Source organism: Acanthochromis polyacanthus, chromosome 16, assembly GCF_021347895.1.
Source record: "Acanthochromis polyacanthus isolate Apoly-LR-REF ecotype Palm Island chromosome 16, KAUST_Apoly_ChrSc, whole genome shotgun sequence".
In the NCBI taxonomy this organism is placed as follows: domain Eukaryota; kingdom Metazoa; phylum Chordata; class Actinopteri; family Pomacentridae; genus Acanthochromis; species Acanthochromis polyacanthus.
Genome location: NC_067128.1, coordinates 19,490,503 through 19,503,809, shown reverse-complemented (window position 1 = coordinate 19,503,809; position 13,307 = coordinate 19,490,503). Strand labels below are relative to the sequence as shown.

Sequence of the window (13,307 nt, the reverse complement as noted above, 5' to 3'; positions counted from 1 at the left end):
TTTAAACATACAACAGCTCCCAACAAAATTAAAACTATCGATGTGTGATGTACAAAATCTCACGAAACTCAATATTCTGCTAGGAAAGCTTTAGTCCTGCTATTCATATCAATGGTACACATTGCCTACCACCCCAAGGGAAACTGTGTCTCCCAGCAGGACAATGCAACCCAGCAGGTACAGTTTGTAGCAAAATGCTGCCATCCAGCGACCAGGATGTGGTACTACATACCAAATCAACATACTGAGGGCATAAGGGTAAATGAACAAGACTCCATTAAATGCTGATCGTTGCGAATTCGCATCATACCGCTTGCATTTACACTGGCTAGCTACCTGTTTTTTACTCTCGTCTATTAATCGTTGTGAAATGTTTACATGTTACTGCTATCTTCAGGGTTGCACTGGCAATGCTTCAGTTTATGTCCAGTTTGCTGTCAGAAAAGTTCATCCATTTTATTACGATGTTATTTCAACAACAAATATGACTTTCTATTAATTTGCTTTTTAGTCATTTTTTAATCTCTTTTTGGATGACTCTTCCTGAAAGCATTGTTCTAGCTTTTAATATTTGTCACTTCTATCGTGTTGCGGCAGTGTACAGTTATATTGCCAGACATATTAGTCAGTGTGTTACTCAACTACTCAGTGAGTAACATGATTCTGTCAATACATTTTAGTTTTCAGCAACATATGTAGATTTTCTTTAGTCCAAAACAATCCACTGTCATGAGACTACTGTAACTGTAATTACTTACACTTAGAAAAAATATAAACGCAACACTTTTGATTTTGCTCCAATTTTTTATGAGATGAACTCAAAGATCTGAAATTTTTTCCACATACACAATATCACCATTTCTCTCAAATACCGTTCACAAATCTGTCTAAATCTGTGATAGTGAGCACTTCTCCTTCGCTGAGATAATCCATCCCACCCCACAGGTGTGTCATATCAAGATGCTGATTAGACACCATGATTAGTGCACAGGTGTGCCTTAGACTGCCCACAATAAAAGGCCACTCTGAAAAGTGCAGTTTTATCACACAACACAATGCCACAGATGTGGCAAGATTTGAGGGAGCGTGCAATTGGCATGCTGACAGCAGGAATGTCAACCAGAGCTGTTGCTCGTGTATTGAATGTTCGTTTCTCTACCATAAGCCGTCTCCAAAGGCGTTTCAGAGAATTTGGCAGTACATCCAACCAGCCTCACAGCCACAGACCACGTGTAACCACACCAGCCCAGGACCTCCACATCCAGCATGTTCACCACCAAGATGGCCTGAGACCAGCCACTCGGACAGCTGCTGAAACAATGGGTTTGCATAACCAAAGAATTTCTGCACAAACTGTCAGAAATCGTCTCAGGGAATCTCATCTGCATGCTCGTCGTCCTCATCGGGGTCTCGACCTGACTCCAGTTCGTCGTCGTAACTGACTTGAGTGGGCAAATGCTCACATTTGATGGCGTCTGGCACATTGGAGAGGTGTTCTCTTCATGGATGAATCCCGGTTTACACTGTTCAGGGCAGATGGCAGACAGTGTCTGTGGCGTCGTGTGGGTGAGCGGTTTTCTGATGTCAATGTTGTGGATGGAGTGGTCCATGGTGGCGGTGGGGTTATGGTATGGGCAGGTGTCTGTTACGGATGAAGAACACAGGTTCATTTTATTGATGGCATTTTGAATGTACAGAGATACCGTGACAAGATCCTGAGGCCCATTGTTGTGCCATACATGCAAGAACATCACCTCATGTTGCAGCAGGATAATGCACGGCCCCATTTTGCAAGGATCTCTACACAATTCTTGGAAGCTGAAAACGTCCCAGTTCTTGCATGGCCAGCATACTCACAGGACATGTCACCCATTGAGCATGTTTGGGATGCTCTGGATCGGCGTATACGACAGCGTGTACCAGTTCCCACCAATATCCAGCAACTTCACACAGCCATTGAAGAGGAGTGGACCCCCAATAATACAAAACTGCACTTTTCAGAGTGGCCTTTTATTGTGGGCAGTCTAAGGCACACCTGTGCACTAATCATGGTGTCTAATCAGCATCTTGATATGGCACACCTGTGAGGGGGGATGGATTATCTCAGCAAAGGAGAAGTGCTCACTATCACAGATTTAGACAGATTTGTGAACAATATTTGACAGAAATGGTGATATTGTGTATGTGGAAAAAGTTTTAGATCTTTGAATTCATCTCATAAAAAATGGGAGCAAAAACAAAAGTGTTGTGTTTATATTTTTGATGAGTGTATATCAGTCCTTTTCTACTATAACATTATTAGGCTGTCACATTAGCTTAGATCAGGGCTGGGCAAACTTTTTGGCTCAGGGGACACATTGACTTTTAAAATTTGACAGATGGGCCAGACCAGCATTAGATGGTTGGAGATTGTGCAAACCAATATGAATTACATGTTAAAGACAATACTGACAAAGTGAAGAATACTCACATTCAGTCTCAGTGGAAACACCCTTTTTTTGCCAGTACATCAAAGTCTGGTGTCATTTTGGTTGTGGCAATTCTCAGGATGGATCTGAGGTGTTCATCGGTTAACTGGGATCTGTGGTGTGCTTTGTTGATGTTCATCACGCTAAACGTCTGCTCACACACGTAGGTAGATCCGAACAACACCAGCATCCTCTGTGACATCCTCCCAATGTTTGGAAACTTGGCTTCACTTAGTGAAGCGTAAAAGTCATTCAGTTTAAGGGAGTTGAACTTCACCTTTAAGACCGAGTCACTTTGAAGATCGATCAGTTCCAACTGCAACTCTTGAGGTGCTGCTTCTGGGTCTTGTGACAAGGGACATGATACCAGCTGAAGTGTCTTGTCATTTTTTTCAAAATCAGAGAACCGACGGCAGAAATCTCCATGTAGGTCGTCTAGTGATTCTTTATATTTCATCACATGTCCACTGGCCTCTGTCAGTGTCACCAGTGGAGGGAAATGAGCGAAGGATTTTTTTGAGATCTGTCTTGAGAATAAAGTCAGTTTGGCTTTGAAGGCTGTCACATTTGTGTAGATTTCGTGCACAAATTGAGCTTTCCCTTGCAGCTTCACGTTCAGCTCATTCATGTCTGTCAGTATGTCCACAGCAAAAGCAAAATCACAGAAATAACATTGGGGTCTATGAGCAGTGAACAGGGGCTGTCTGCAAATAGCAAAACCGCTGCAACAGCAAAAAGAGACACTACACAAATATTCAATAACTTCACTCTTACACACTGTAGAGCTGCTAAAATCACTGGAGCCATGAATGGGCTCTTGCTGGTCATACTACAACTCTTGGTTTGAGACCTTTGAGAGTGGCCTTTTATTGTGGGCAGTCTAAGGCCCACCTGTGCACTAATCATGGTGTCTAATCAGCATCTTGATATGACACACCTGTGAGGTGGGATGGATTATCTCAGCAAAGGAGAAGTGCTCACTATCACAGATTTGTGAACAATATCTGAGAGAAATGGTGATATTGTGTACGTGGAAAAAGTTTTAGATCTTTGAGTTCATCTTATAAAAAATGGGAGCAAAAACAAAAGTGTTGCATTTATATTTTTGATGAGTGTAAAATATACCACATACATCAAGAAAAGTGCCATCAAAGCTTGTTTACTCAATCCTTAAACTTCACATTCAAGCACACACACTAAATATTGTACACAACATCATATGGCAATAAACAACCCAAATGTAATAAACCCGAGTCCCTAAAAACAGTGGGTGATCATTTTTATCCGTTAAAAAAATCTGTCACAACAAAACAAATCCAAAACAGTGGACAGTTTTTCTGGAATTATTTTTGAAACAGTTTTTGATCCTTACCCTAGACCAAAACCCTCATATATCTGATAAGACCCTAACTTCTGTACAGCCTCTTCAACTGTGGCTGTTGCACATCACACAATACCAAAGGGTATTTTTGTATTACTAATAACATAAAAATTCCTTAAAATTCAGATTTTTCATTTAGCAACAAAGCAAGAGTTGTAGTATGACCAGCAGGAGACAATTGATGACTCCAGAGACTTTGGTGACTGTACAGTGTGTAAGAGTGAAGTTATTGAATTTTAATACTCATAAAATAATAACATAAATTCCTTAAAATTTTTATTTCTAATTTAGCGCCAAAACAAGAGTTGTAGTATGACCAGCAGGAGACAATTGATGACTCCAGAGGCTTTGATGGCTGTATAGTGTGTAAGAGTGAAGTTATTGAATTTTATTACTAATAAAGTAATGATAATAAAAAATAAGAATTCCTTAAAAATCAGATTTTTGATTTAGCACCAAAGCAAGAGTTGTAGTATGACCAGCAAGAGCCCATTTATGGCTCCAGTAATTTTAGTGGCTCTACAGTGTATAAGAGTGAAGTTATTGAATATTTGTGTAGTGTCTCTTTTCGCTGTTGAAGCGGTTTTGCTAAATGCAGACGGTCCCTGTTCACTCGTCGCACCGCCGGCTGCTCATAGACGCCAATGTTATTTCTGCAGCTTGAAAGACAGCGACTTTTGATAAAAACTGGCCTTGTAGCAAATTGTCTACCTTACAACGATTTGAAAGAGGCATCGTTCATGTTTTGACAACATATATCTCATGAGTTATTGATGCCAGAAGTCCGAATCTGTGAACATCTTTCCAACTTTCCCTAACTCGCGCAGCTCAGGAAAATCATCGGTTTTCCTGTTTAACTCCAAAAATGAGCGAATCTCGCCTTTGAGCGATCCAAAATTAACCAGCGGACATGAGAGTGGCAAAGCAAGTCCTGGTATTTGGAATCAGTTTCTTCATTAAACTTAATGAACTGAAGATGCTGAAGCCCTTTCGCTCTATAAAGTTAACGAGTTTTACGACTGGCTTCACGACATGATCAAGATGCAAAACAGACTTACTGAACGCTTCCTGGTGGATTAAGAAGTGTAGGAAAATCCCATCCAGCTCAGGGTTTTCTTACTTCACCTTATCCTGTTTTCTTTTCAGCAGCCCGACGTTTTTTTCCTGTGAGTATAACTCTTGATTTCAACGTGAAATCCGAATAAAAAGTTCCAGTGTCAGAGCATTAGGAACATGTACTCCAACAGTGGCGCAGTGCATCATGGGGGATTAGCTCAAATGGTAGAGCGCTCGCTTAGCATGCGAGAGGTAGCGGGATCGATGCCCGCATCCTCCAAAATGTTTTTGTGTCTTTTTCTAGCTTAGCTTGACTTGACGTCCTTCTGTGAAGCTCGTGAAATTCTCCCAGGACCTTTTTTAACTACAAACTTTCACACACAACCATTTCTAGGAAAAAGCTTTTATGAAAAAGCTTTGGAGGATGCGGGCATCGATTCCGCTACCTCTCGCGCTATGCTGCACTCTGCTGTTAGAGCAAAGTAAGCCCGAAGTAAGCCCAAGCAGCCAATCAGCGCACAACCTCATGTTCCGTTGGGCCAATCACGTCCCGAGCCTGTGGGCTTACTTTTGACCGATGCAGTGCATAGATATACATAGAAAGCGTAAGCGAGAGGTAGTGGGATCGATGCCCGCATCCTCCAGAAGATATGTTCTTTTGACCAGGAAAACAACTTAGTGTTTCGTCCTTCTAAGAGACAACCCATTATTAAAATACTAGGAAATTTAGGTGAATTGTAATATTTACTACAGGATGCTACTCTGAGAATTACCTGACAATCAAGTCACAAAGGACTTCTCTCCTCTCTGCTTGTCTTTGTTCTGCAAGAACATAAACGATAATGAGACACAAGATGTTTTAAGGCGTGATGGTTACAGCAGTGTCAGTTACTTGTCTTACTTTAGGTGTGTTATTTACAGAAATACAGTTGCATATTAATTTACCAGCAGTGTCAGTCAACAATCTACTTGTTGCTTGTATAATAACACATAATGTATCTGTGTTTGTAATTCTAGATACCTGATGTTAAAGAACTCAGGTGTCAAAAGTGATGTTAGGTAATTTTTTAAAAAAGTACTTCTTGGACCCAGATCTGAAATATGTGTCTGTGCTGCCACCTACAGGCAAAAGAAATGAATGACTGCAGTTCAGTTTTCCTCCTGGTTGATACTGTAATTTTGGAAGCGTTTGACTGAAGTTGGTGAACAAAATGGGAGATATTGTTGTTTAATTATGATGAAGTTTTAATTATTGAGCTGACTGCACATAGCTTTGCGCATACTTTTGGAAAACTGATGATGTTAATTCCAACATATCATGTGATTCACTGTTTTCTTTATTATTCTGGTTAAGCTGACAGAGTTGGGTGCATGTTGTGGGACACACAGACCACACATAATAATCATTATTTAAAATATTATGTTGATTAAAAAAAACTTCCCACAATTACAAGAAGCATCAATTAAAGAAACACCAAAGAAATGAGATTTAAATTTCATTTTAACTGTTTTATTTGAGATTCAATTTGGTCATCAAGACGGTGGGAAAAGAGAAAAATGGCATTTTAGGGGGACGTCCAGACTTATTTAGCATTTTAAAAAATATATTATAGAGAAACAAGTATGCCACCTGAGTTGATGCCATGATAAACGTTTTTCCAAAGATATTCAGCTTACTGTCACAGGAGAGGAAAGATACCAGAAAGTTGCCTCATTTTTTTCGTTTAATTTCTTTCTTTTAATGAATTTTTTAAACAGTAGAAAACAGTAGTACTTTTAATGAGAAACGTTAAACGACACAGCCCCTCCAACAAAGTCGATGAGTAAATACTGGATACGTCACTTTCTGACGTCACGATATCCATAACGTGGGGGATTAGCTGAGATGGTAGAGCGCTCGCTTACATAGCATGATGCTGGATACAGTTAATGTCTAAGACACATTTAGCTGTTGAAAAAGAGAAAAAGTTTAAACTTACCGCTTGCTAAAAGATCGTCCTGAAAGCTCTGGATGACTGTTTATCATTTTCCTCCGAGAGTTTAAAAAGGATCCGGGAGATGGAACGTGATTGGTCAAAAGTAAGCCCACAGGCTCGTGACGTGATTGGCCCAACGGAAAATGAGGTCGTGCGCTGATTGGCTGGCTTGAGCTTACTTCGGGCTTACTTTGCTCTAACAGCAGAGCAAGCGAGAGAGGTAGTGGGATCGATGCCCGCATCCTCCAAAGCATTTTCACACACTATCTTTGAATCTATGAACTTGATGGCTATTAAACAAACAAACAAACAAACAAACAAAAAAGATCTAACAGCTCCTGCGCCACATCTACATTTTAGCTTAGACAGACAAGAATTTTTTTAAACAAACATAAGTATCAATCAAAGATGAGCAAAGCTATATGACTGCTTTAAATCAAAGACATTTTTATCACCTTTGTTTTTCTTAATTTTAAAACCTTCAATTCTGTTTTCGGTTTTATTACTTCACAAGCTTTTAATGTGTACCTACAATCAAAGTGCTTTGACAATCTGTTAATAAGTATGAGCAAGAAAAAGAGAAAATGTAAAATTCCTTTCTGGTTTCTTTCCTCTGTAAAAGTAAACTGAAGATCTTTCGGTTGTGGACAAGACATTTGTTATCTTGAGCTCTGGGAAACACTGACACTTTTCCCCATTTTCAAAAAACTTATCAAGTAATTGAGACAATTTAAATAACTGGCACACATCTGCAGGTCTACACTGACGCTAATGTCACTGACTGGTGATTACATTGGTACTGCAGATTCAGAATAAGACATCTGAATCTGCTAAATAATAACTAAATGATAGACTGACACTGTTTTTAATGCATGAGCAGAATATTTCACAGTGCAAGCATCAGTTACTAACAACAGATAGTGTGTGCAATTCAGACAATGAATTCTACTCAATAAGATCTGACATGCAGAGAAATGAACACATGAAGAAGGGAGCAGGAGAGTTTGCATTCAAGTTTAAATGAGTAATTACATCAAACACACTCATACAAACTCCAGTTATAGCAACATCTGTCAATATGGCAGTGAAAACCCCCATCAAACAATGTTCTGCTGAATGTCTCTTCCCTAAAATGATCCTCATGGTTCCTGTTGTCCTGTGTCTTCATTCAGTGTCCTCCTGCGATGAAGAGGTCAGCCAGCTCGGTTTGGTCTGAAAGCAGTTTCTGTTCCACAAGTCCCAGGGCCGTTTCTCGCTGGTTCGCTTTCTGCTCTGAGTGTCCAAAAGCAAAATGTATCTTTGTTTGTTCTTTTTTCAGTGTCAGCGCAGAGTTGCAGCAAGCAAAAGCAGCAAGGGAGCGTCCTCACAGCAGATCGCCCGTCTGCTCGCCTCTTACATGAAGTCATCTGAATCGTAGCCATCCTGCAGACAGCAAAGGACAAGTTAGAAGCATGACCAGGGTCGTAAAACGGCCTCTCTTCTGAGTCATTAATGTTGTTCTGTAGCAACGATATGAACAACACTTAATATACAACTCTGAATGCCTTTAACTCTGACTAAACACTATAATCTCTCTTGGATGGTTCATGTTCTCACCTCATTAGTTTTCATGTTTTCACTCTTCATCAGTGAAGAATAGTTCCTGAGGAGACAAAAACAGATTTATTACAGTGTTGAAGTGGCACAGTTTTAAGCCGTTGCCTTTAGTGCTTCAAAAAGACTCTAGATAGTCAGTGTCGCAATGCTACCGATCGCTAATCTGACAGAAAGAGAAGACAAACTCAGCATGGACCCAAAATCTAAAATATTGTCAACCAGGATTCACTAACAGTGAGACAGCACCAAAACTGGGAGTAACATAATTCCCAGAGCTTGTGTAGAGTAATAGAAACTGAATTATTCCAAATACATTTATTCAAAGATGAATTGCGTATTGAAATCCTGCACTGCCTGTAGACACCACGGTCCTATTATCATGCTTGAACTTGTCTTATGGCACTTATCCAGGTTGTTTTCTCTGGACTAGATCCTTGCTTGTGTTGCATCTACTCTCAGATGTACGTCGCTTTGGAGAAAAGCGTCTGCTAAATGAAACTGTAGAATTGTAGAAATAACAAAACTCCTCTTCAGCAAACTGGGTAAAAATTGAAGTATTTCTCATTTAACATGTTGAAATCAAGAATCCTGAGAATAACTCATTTAACAGAACAAATATTTTCACACAAAGAAAGTCTGACTATGTCAAACTACCTTCATAGTTCAGTCCTCCGATCTGCTAAATTCCGCAAACATTAGAAACGTTGCACTGTTTAAAACAGAAGCATCCTGTCAAATTTAAAATATCCTCATAATTGACTGATTATAGGTTCGTACAGGATGAAGTCTGGGTCCAGACTCAGACCACGGTCCACTGGGGTCGCGTATGAAGTGGATTAAACGAAGCCTCCATTCAGAGAACTTTGCCTTGAAGAATTTTAACAATCAAATCACTGGAAGAACTCGAGGAATCGTATCTGGAACCTTCTGATGCAAGACTCCATGTGTCCATAGATAACAGTAATCCCAACAGTGAAACTACAACTCTGGAGATCTCATCTTCCCATAATTAACAGGAAGAAGAGACCGAGACTGGCCAGACTAAATGGTCCACTTCCCATACAGTCAATAGAAACTTTTTTAAACAATTAATAAGTCATTTTATGTTCTAGATATGTTGTTTGCTACAACCTCTGCAGCATGAAGACAAAGATAAGCCAGCATGGTTGAATATGAAGATGATTCGGTCAGCTGGCATGTGGAGATTTCGACTGCACTTAACAAAATAGTCTTTCCAGTCAACCAACTTCTTTGTTTTAAAATGAGCTTTCTCATTTATCTTTCCATTAGTTAGGTTGAGGCGATGATCAGTCCAGCTGCCCAGCAGTATGTGGTTGTTTCTTTTCGCTTAAGAAGTAACGGCGAGATGTTCAGAAGATTCTAGTGAATGGAGAGAGTGCAGCAAATACAGGCTGAATCTCCTGAAAATGTGAAGACTCTCGGACATATACTTCCAGAGATCTGAAGGTGACATCTTGTTCAATTTCCAACTCATGAGAGACTTACTGAAAATTTCTATGAGGTAAAAAATGATAAAAATGTTAGAATTTCAGCTAGAAAAAAAATTGCAGATGTCAAGTTCAGATGCCAAAGATAATTCCTACAAAGTTTCAACAGATTATGAGAGAGTCAAGCAACCACCTTTGCTGAGTTGACATAGAATGAATCTTTTACACAACTCAAATATTGTCTTTTTTCACTGCAACCCAAATTTACTCCCAACTTTGTCCCGGATTTCCAGTCTACCTGAGCTCCTCCATGTCTTTTTTCCTCTTCTGCTCTTCCTTCTCTCTCCTCTTCTGTTCCTGGAGTTGAGCTTTCTTCTCATTCCTCTCCTCCTGGTCTCTTGATTCCTTCTCTGCAGCCAGGTCAGGAAATCTTTCATCTTTCGTTTTCTCCAGACGGTTTACTATCTCGTTGATTTTCTTCTCCACCGCCACAATCTTCACCTGCAAGAAGCAGAGAGGAAAAAAAACCAAAACGTGAAGCTGACTGAAAAATCCATCGTTAATAAATTCTTTAATAAAAATGAAATTTTAACTTTGTGTTACATCCTTGTGGGTTTGTTTTCAGTGTCTCATCAGTCGTTTTCTGACCTCTTTCTGGCGATGGAAGCCGATCTGTCCGACGTCCATGTCTCCCGTTTTCTTCAGATTGGCCCACGGAGTGTAAACCACATTGATGTTGTTCATCTTACAGCCTGACAACATTCAGCACAATAAACCTCAGAATGCTGAACACGCTTTACATACATTATGTCACAAAAAAAAGAGAAAGACGCTTGCACAGGATGACTTCTCAGGTCAACAATGAAGTTTCAAAGTGAACTGGTTTTTTTTGTTTTTTTCTACCTTGGATGCTGTTGTTTTTCACCAGCTGTGCACAGTCTATCAGCACCTCTGGAGGTATATCATCTATGGTTCGACCCTAGAAAAGAAAGAAAGAACCAGAACAATCACAGTGTGTATTGCTGGATACCACATAATATTCACATCAAAATTACTTTCAAACAGATGAATCCCACAGTCTCATTGTGATGCTTTAATAACCCTGAAAATGACAGCTGCTGATTGCATTCCTTAATAAAATTCTGCTGATTATTTTCTTTAAAAATCAAAGAACCAGATATGTCAGTGTACTGTCACATGAGACGAAGAATAGCAGCAAAACATCAACATCTTGAAATTGAAAGCAGGTGTTTAAAAGTGTATTTTAATGCATGTTGCATTGACTCATTACCTTTGGCAATCGCAGATAAACATGAGCAGAGGACAGTTTGTCCACATGAAACCTGGATAAGAGGAAAAAGTTTTCAAATTCAAAGATGAGATAGATAAATTTAACTGAAAAAAAAAAACAGAACATGAGAAGTCGGATCCTGGGGTTCAAGTGGAAAATTAAAATGGAAAATCAAGGGAAAAATTAGTCCATATGCACTGTTTTTCTTCTCTTTTTTGCAGATAACTTGCAAATAGAACATGTGTGTCACTAACTTTCTTCTCCAATGAAATAAACATCACTGGAATCATGAGCCACACACCGTACTGTGTATTTAATCCTTTTAAATTGGGACTAAATAATCAAAATTGTATTGAAATTGCAAAAATAACCAAGTGCAAAAGCAGGAAGGTAAAAGACCTTTTTTGACCTATTTCACAAAGCTACAGAAATATCTTCAAGCAAATTAAATAAAGACAAAGAACCTCACCAGATGTCTTCAGGCCATCCATACTTGATAAGATCCTCGTCTGTTGACAAAAATAGCTTCGCGTTAGAGCTGGTCTGGTATCATTTACGGTTCATAATAAACGTTGATTGAACAGATAAACATCCAGAGAGACAAAACAAACACAACCGTGTTATAAAGGGCGTGTGGTTGATCAACCGACAGCAATCTTACTTTCATACTTGTCTTTTCCCATATAGATTGTGAAGGGAGGGTCCACTACTGAAAAAGACATAAGACACGGACAATTACTGAGCGAAACAGCAACCTCAATTGGGACACAACACATAAAAGACACGGACGGAGACTTAATAAAAAAACTGCTTTAACGAGCACTAAGCTAACCAGGCTACTAGCTGCTAGCTACTAGCCTGCTGCTAGCCCTGTGGATCTACTCACCGGCACTTGTGAAGTAAAACACCATTTTACGTGAATTAAAACTCGTCACCAAATGACGAACACTAAGTATATGGAGTCTGAAAGCTAAAACGCAGATAATAAATATAATGAAGTATCATGAGCTGAGTGCTGACTGCTCGCTGCTGCTGTCACTGCTCGCATGTACAAGTTGATCGGGAAGTTGTTAGTTAGCTGAGTGAAGCTACTGACTGTTAGCAACCACTGCAGTTACTAAGTAAGAGCTTCCGGTTCCACAAACCGGGGCCTATATGAATTTAACCCCTCACGTTATTTCAATATTTTTACATGCTGTATATTGATGCAGTTTTATGGCTGTCAGTGAATTTGGTTGTTTTTGTTGACAAGAAGAATTATCCACATTAGGGATTATTAAATCCCAATCTCGGTATTTCCAAAATAAACTATGTGCTGCATTCAGGTTGAGGTATTCCTAAGAGTTTCAGTAAAAGCAATTGGACTTCTCTTTTTGGCCTTTGAAGATGTTACACCTTCAACTAGGAGGCTTCTTCCAGTTCTAACTGAATGATGGGGAGTTTCAGACGGATGTTTTCACACCACACTCACAGAGAGGACAGGAGGTCTGAGAGAGGAACAAAGGAGGCAGTCCATGTTAAACTGGAACAGCCATCACTAAACAGAGGTGGGGGTAAATGATAGCAGTTATCTTGTAAATCTGACACAGTTTTGAGATATCTCCCCAACAAGTTTGACCACCATTAGCACTTTGAGTCATTTCTGATCAAGCAGTTTCATAGCCATTCACACCTTGAGGCATGTGAATCTTTGGTTGTCAATGGCATGTCATGAGCCATGTGAGTTGATGAGTATGTTACTTGTTAGGATTGAAAATAAATGAAAATATAACATGCTTGATCAATACCATTCATGTAGTAATGATCAAAAACGTAATCAGAACTCAAGAAGCCTCCTGGATGAAGGTGCAACATATTCAAAAGCCTAAAAAAAGAAGTCAGTTTTCTTTAACTGAAACTCTTAGGACTGCCACAACTCGAATGACTGTAAATCAGCACAGATTTTATTTGGAAAATACCTAGTTTGGGATTTTATAGTGCCTAATGTGGAAAGTCATCTTCACAACACCAGTCACAACCAAAAATTCTTTCGAAACCTGATCTTACAAGCAGCTGTCCTGTTTAATCCTAGCTTAACATTTTATAGTATAT

At 39.5% G+C, this 13,307-nt stretch overlaps 1 protein-coding gene and 1 non-coding gene across 3 annotated transcripts; one reads left to right on the top strand and one right to left on the bottom strand.

The window, feature by feature from the left end:
- The first annotated feature begins 5,112 nt into the window (after positions 1-5,112).
- On the top strand, positions 5,113-5,185 carry trnaa-agc (transfer RNA alanine (anticodon AGC)). The gene has a single exon. It is a non-coding gene; the product is annotated as a tRNA-Ala (tRNA).
- A 2,545-nt stretch (positions 5,186-7,730) lies between these two features.
- ccdc25 (coiled-coil domain containing 25) lies at positions 7,731-12,314 on the bottom strand. Of its 2 annotated transcripts, none has more exons than XM_022207336.2 (9): positions 12,103-12,314; positions 11,878-11,922; positions 11,686-11,725; positions 11,217-11,268; positions 10,829-10,904; positions 10,574-10,677; positions 10,224-10,426; positions 8,478-8,523; positions 7,731-8,303 (listed from the first exon to the last, which is right to left on the bottom strand). In XM_022207336.2, the coding sequence occupies exons 1-9, from the start codon at positions 12,125-12,127 to the stop codon at positions 8,274-8,276; spliced, it is 621 nt and encodes a 206-aa protein (XP_022063028.1). In that variant the 5' UTR covers positions 12,128-12,314; the 3' UTR covers positions 7,731-8,273. The 2 variants fall into 2 exon arrangements, with proteins under 2 accessions (XP_022063028.1, XP_022063027.1); XM_022207335.2 differs by having other exon boundaries at positions 11,878-11,925; positions 12,103-12,313.
- Positions 12,315-13,307: the final 993 nt, after the last annotated feature.

Excerpts from the sequence above, each read along its gene's own strand:
- ccdc25 (XM_022207335.2), bottom strand. The coding sequence starts at position 12,127 with ATGGTGTTTTACTTCACAAGTGCCG. Across the intron at positions 11,269-11,685 it reads GGATGGCCTGAAGACATCTG|GTTTCATGTGGACAAACTGT; the intron begins GTGAGGTTCTTT and ends CCTCTTATCCAG. Across the intron at positions 10,678-10,828 it reads GAAAAACAACAGCATCCAAG|GCTGTAAGATGAACAACATC; the intron begins GTAGAAAAAAAC and ends GAATGTTGTCAG.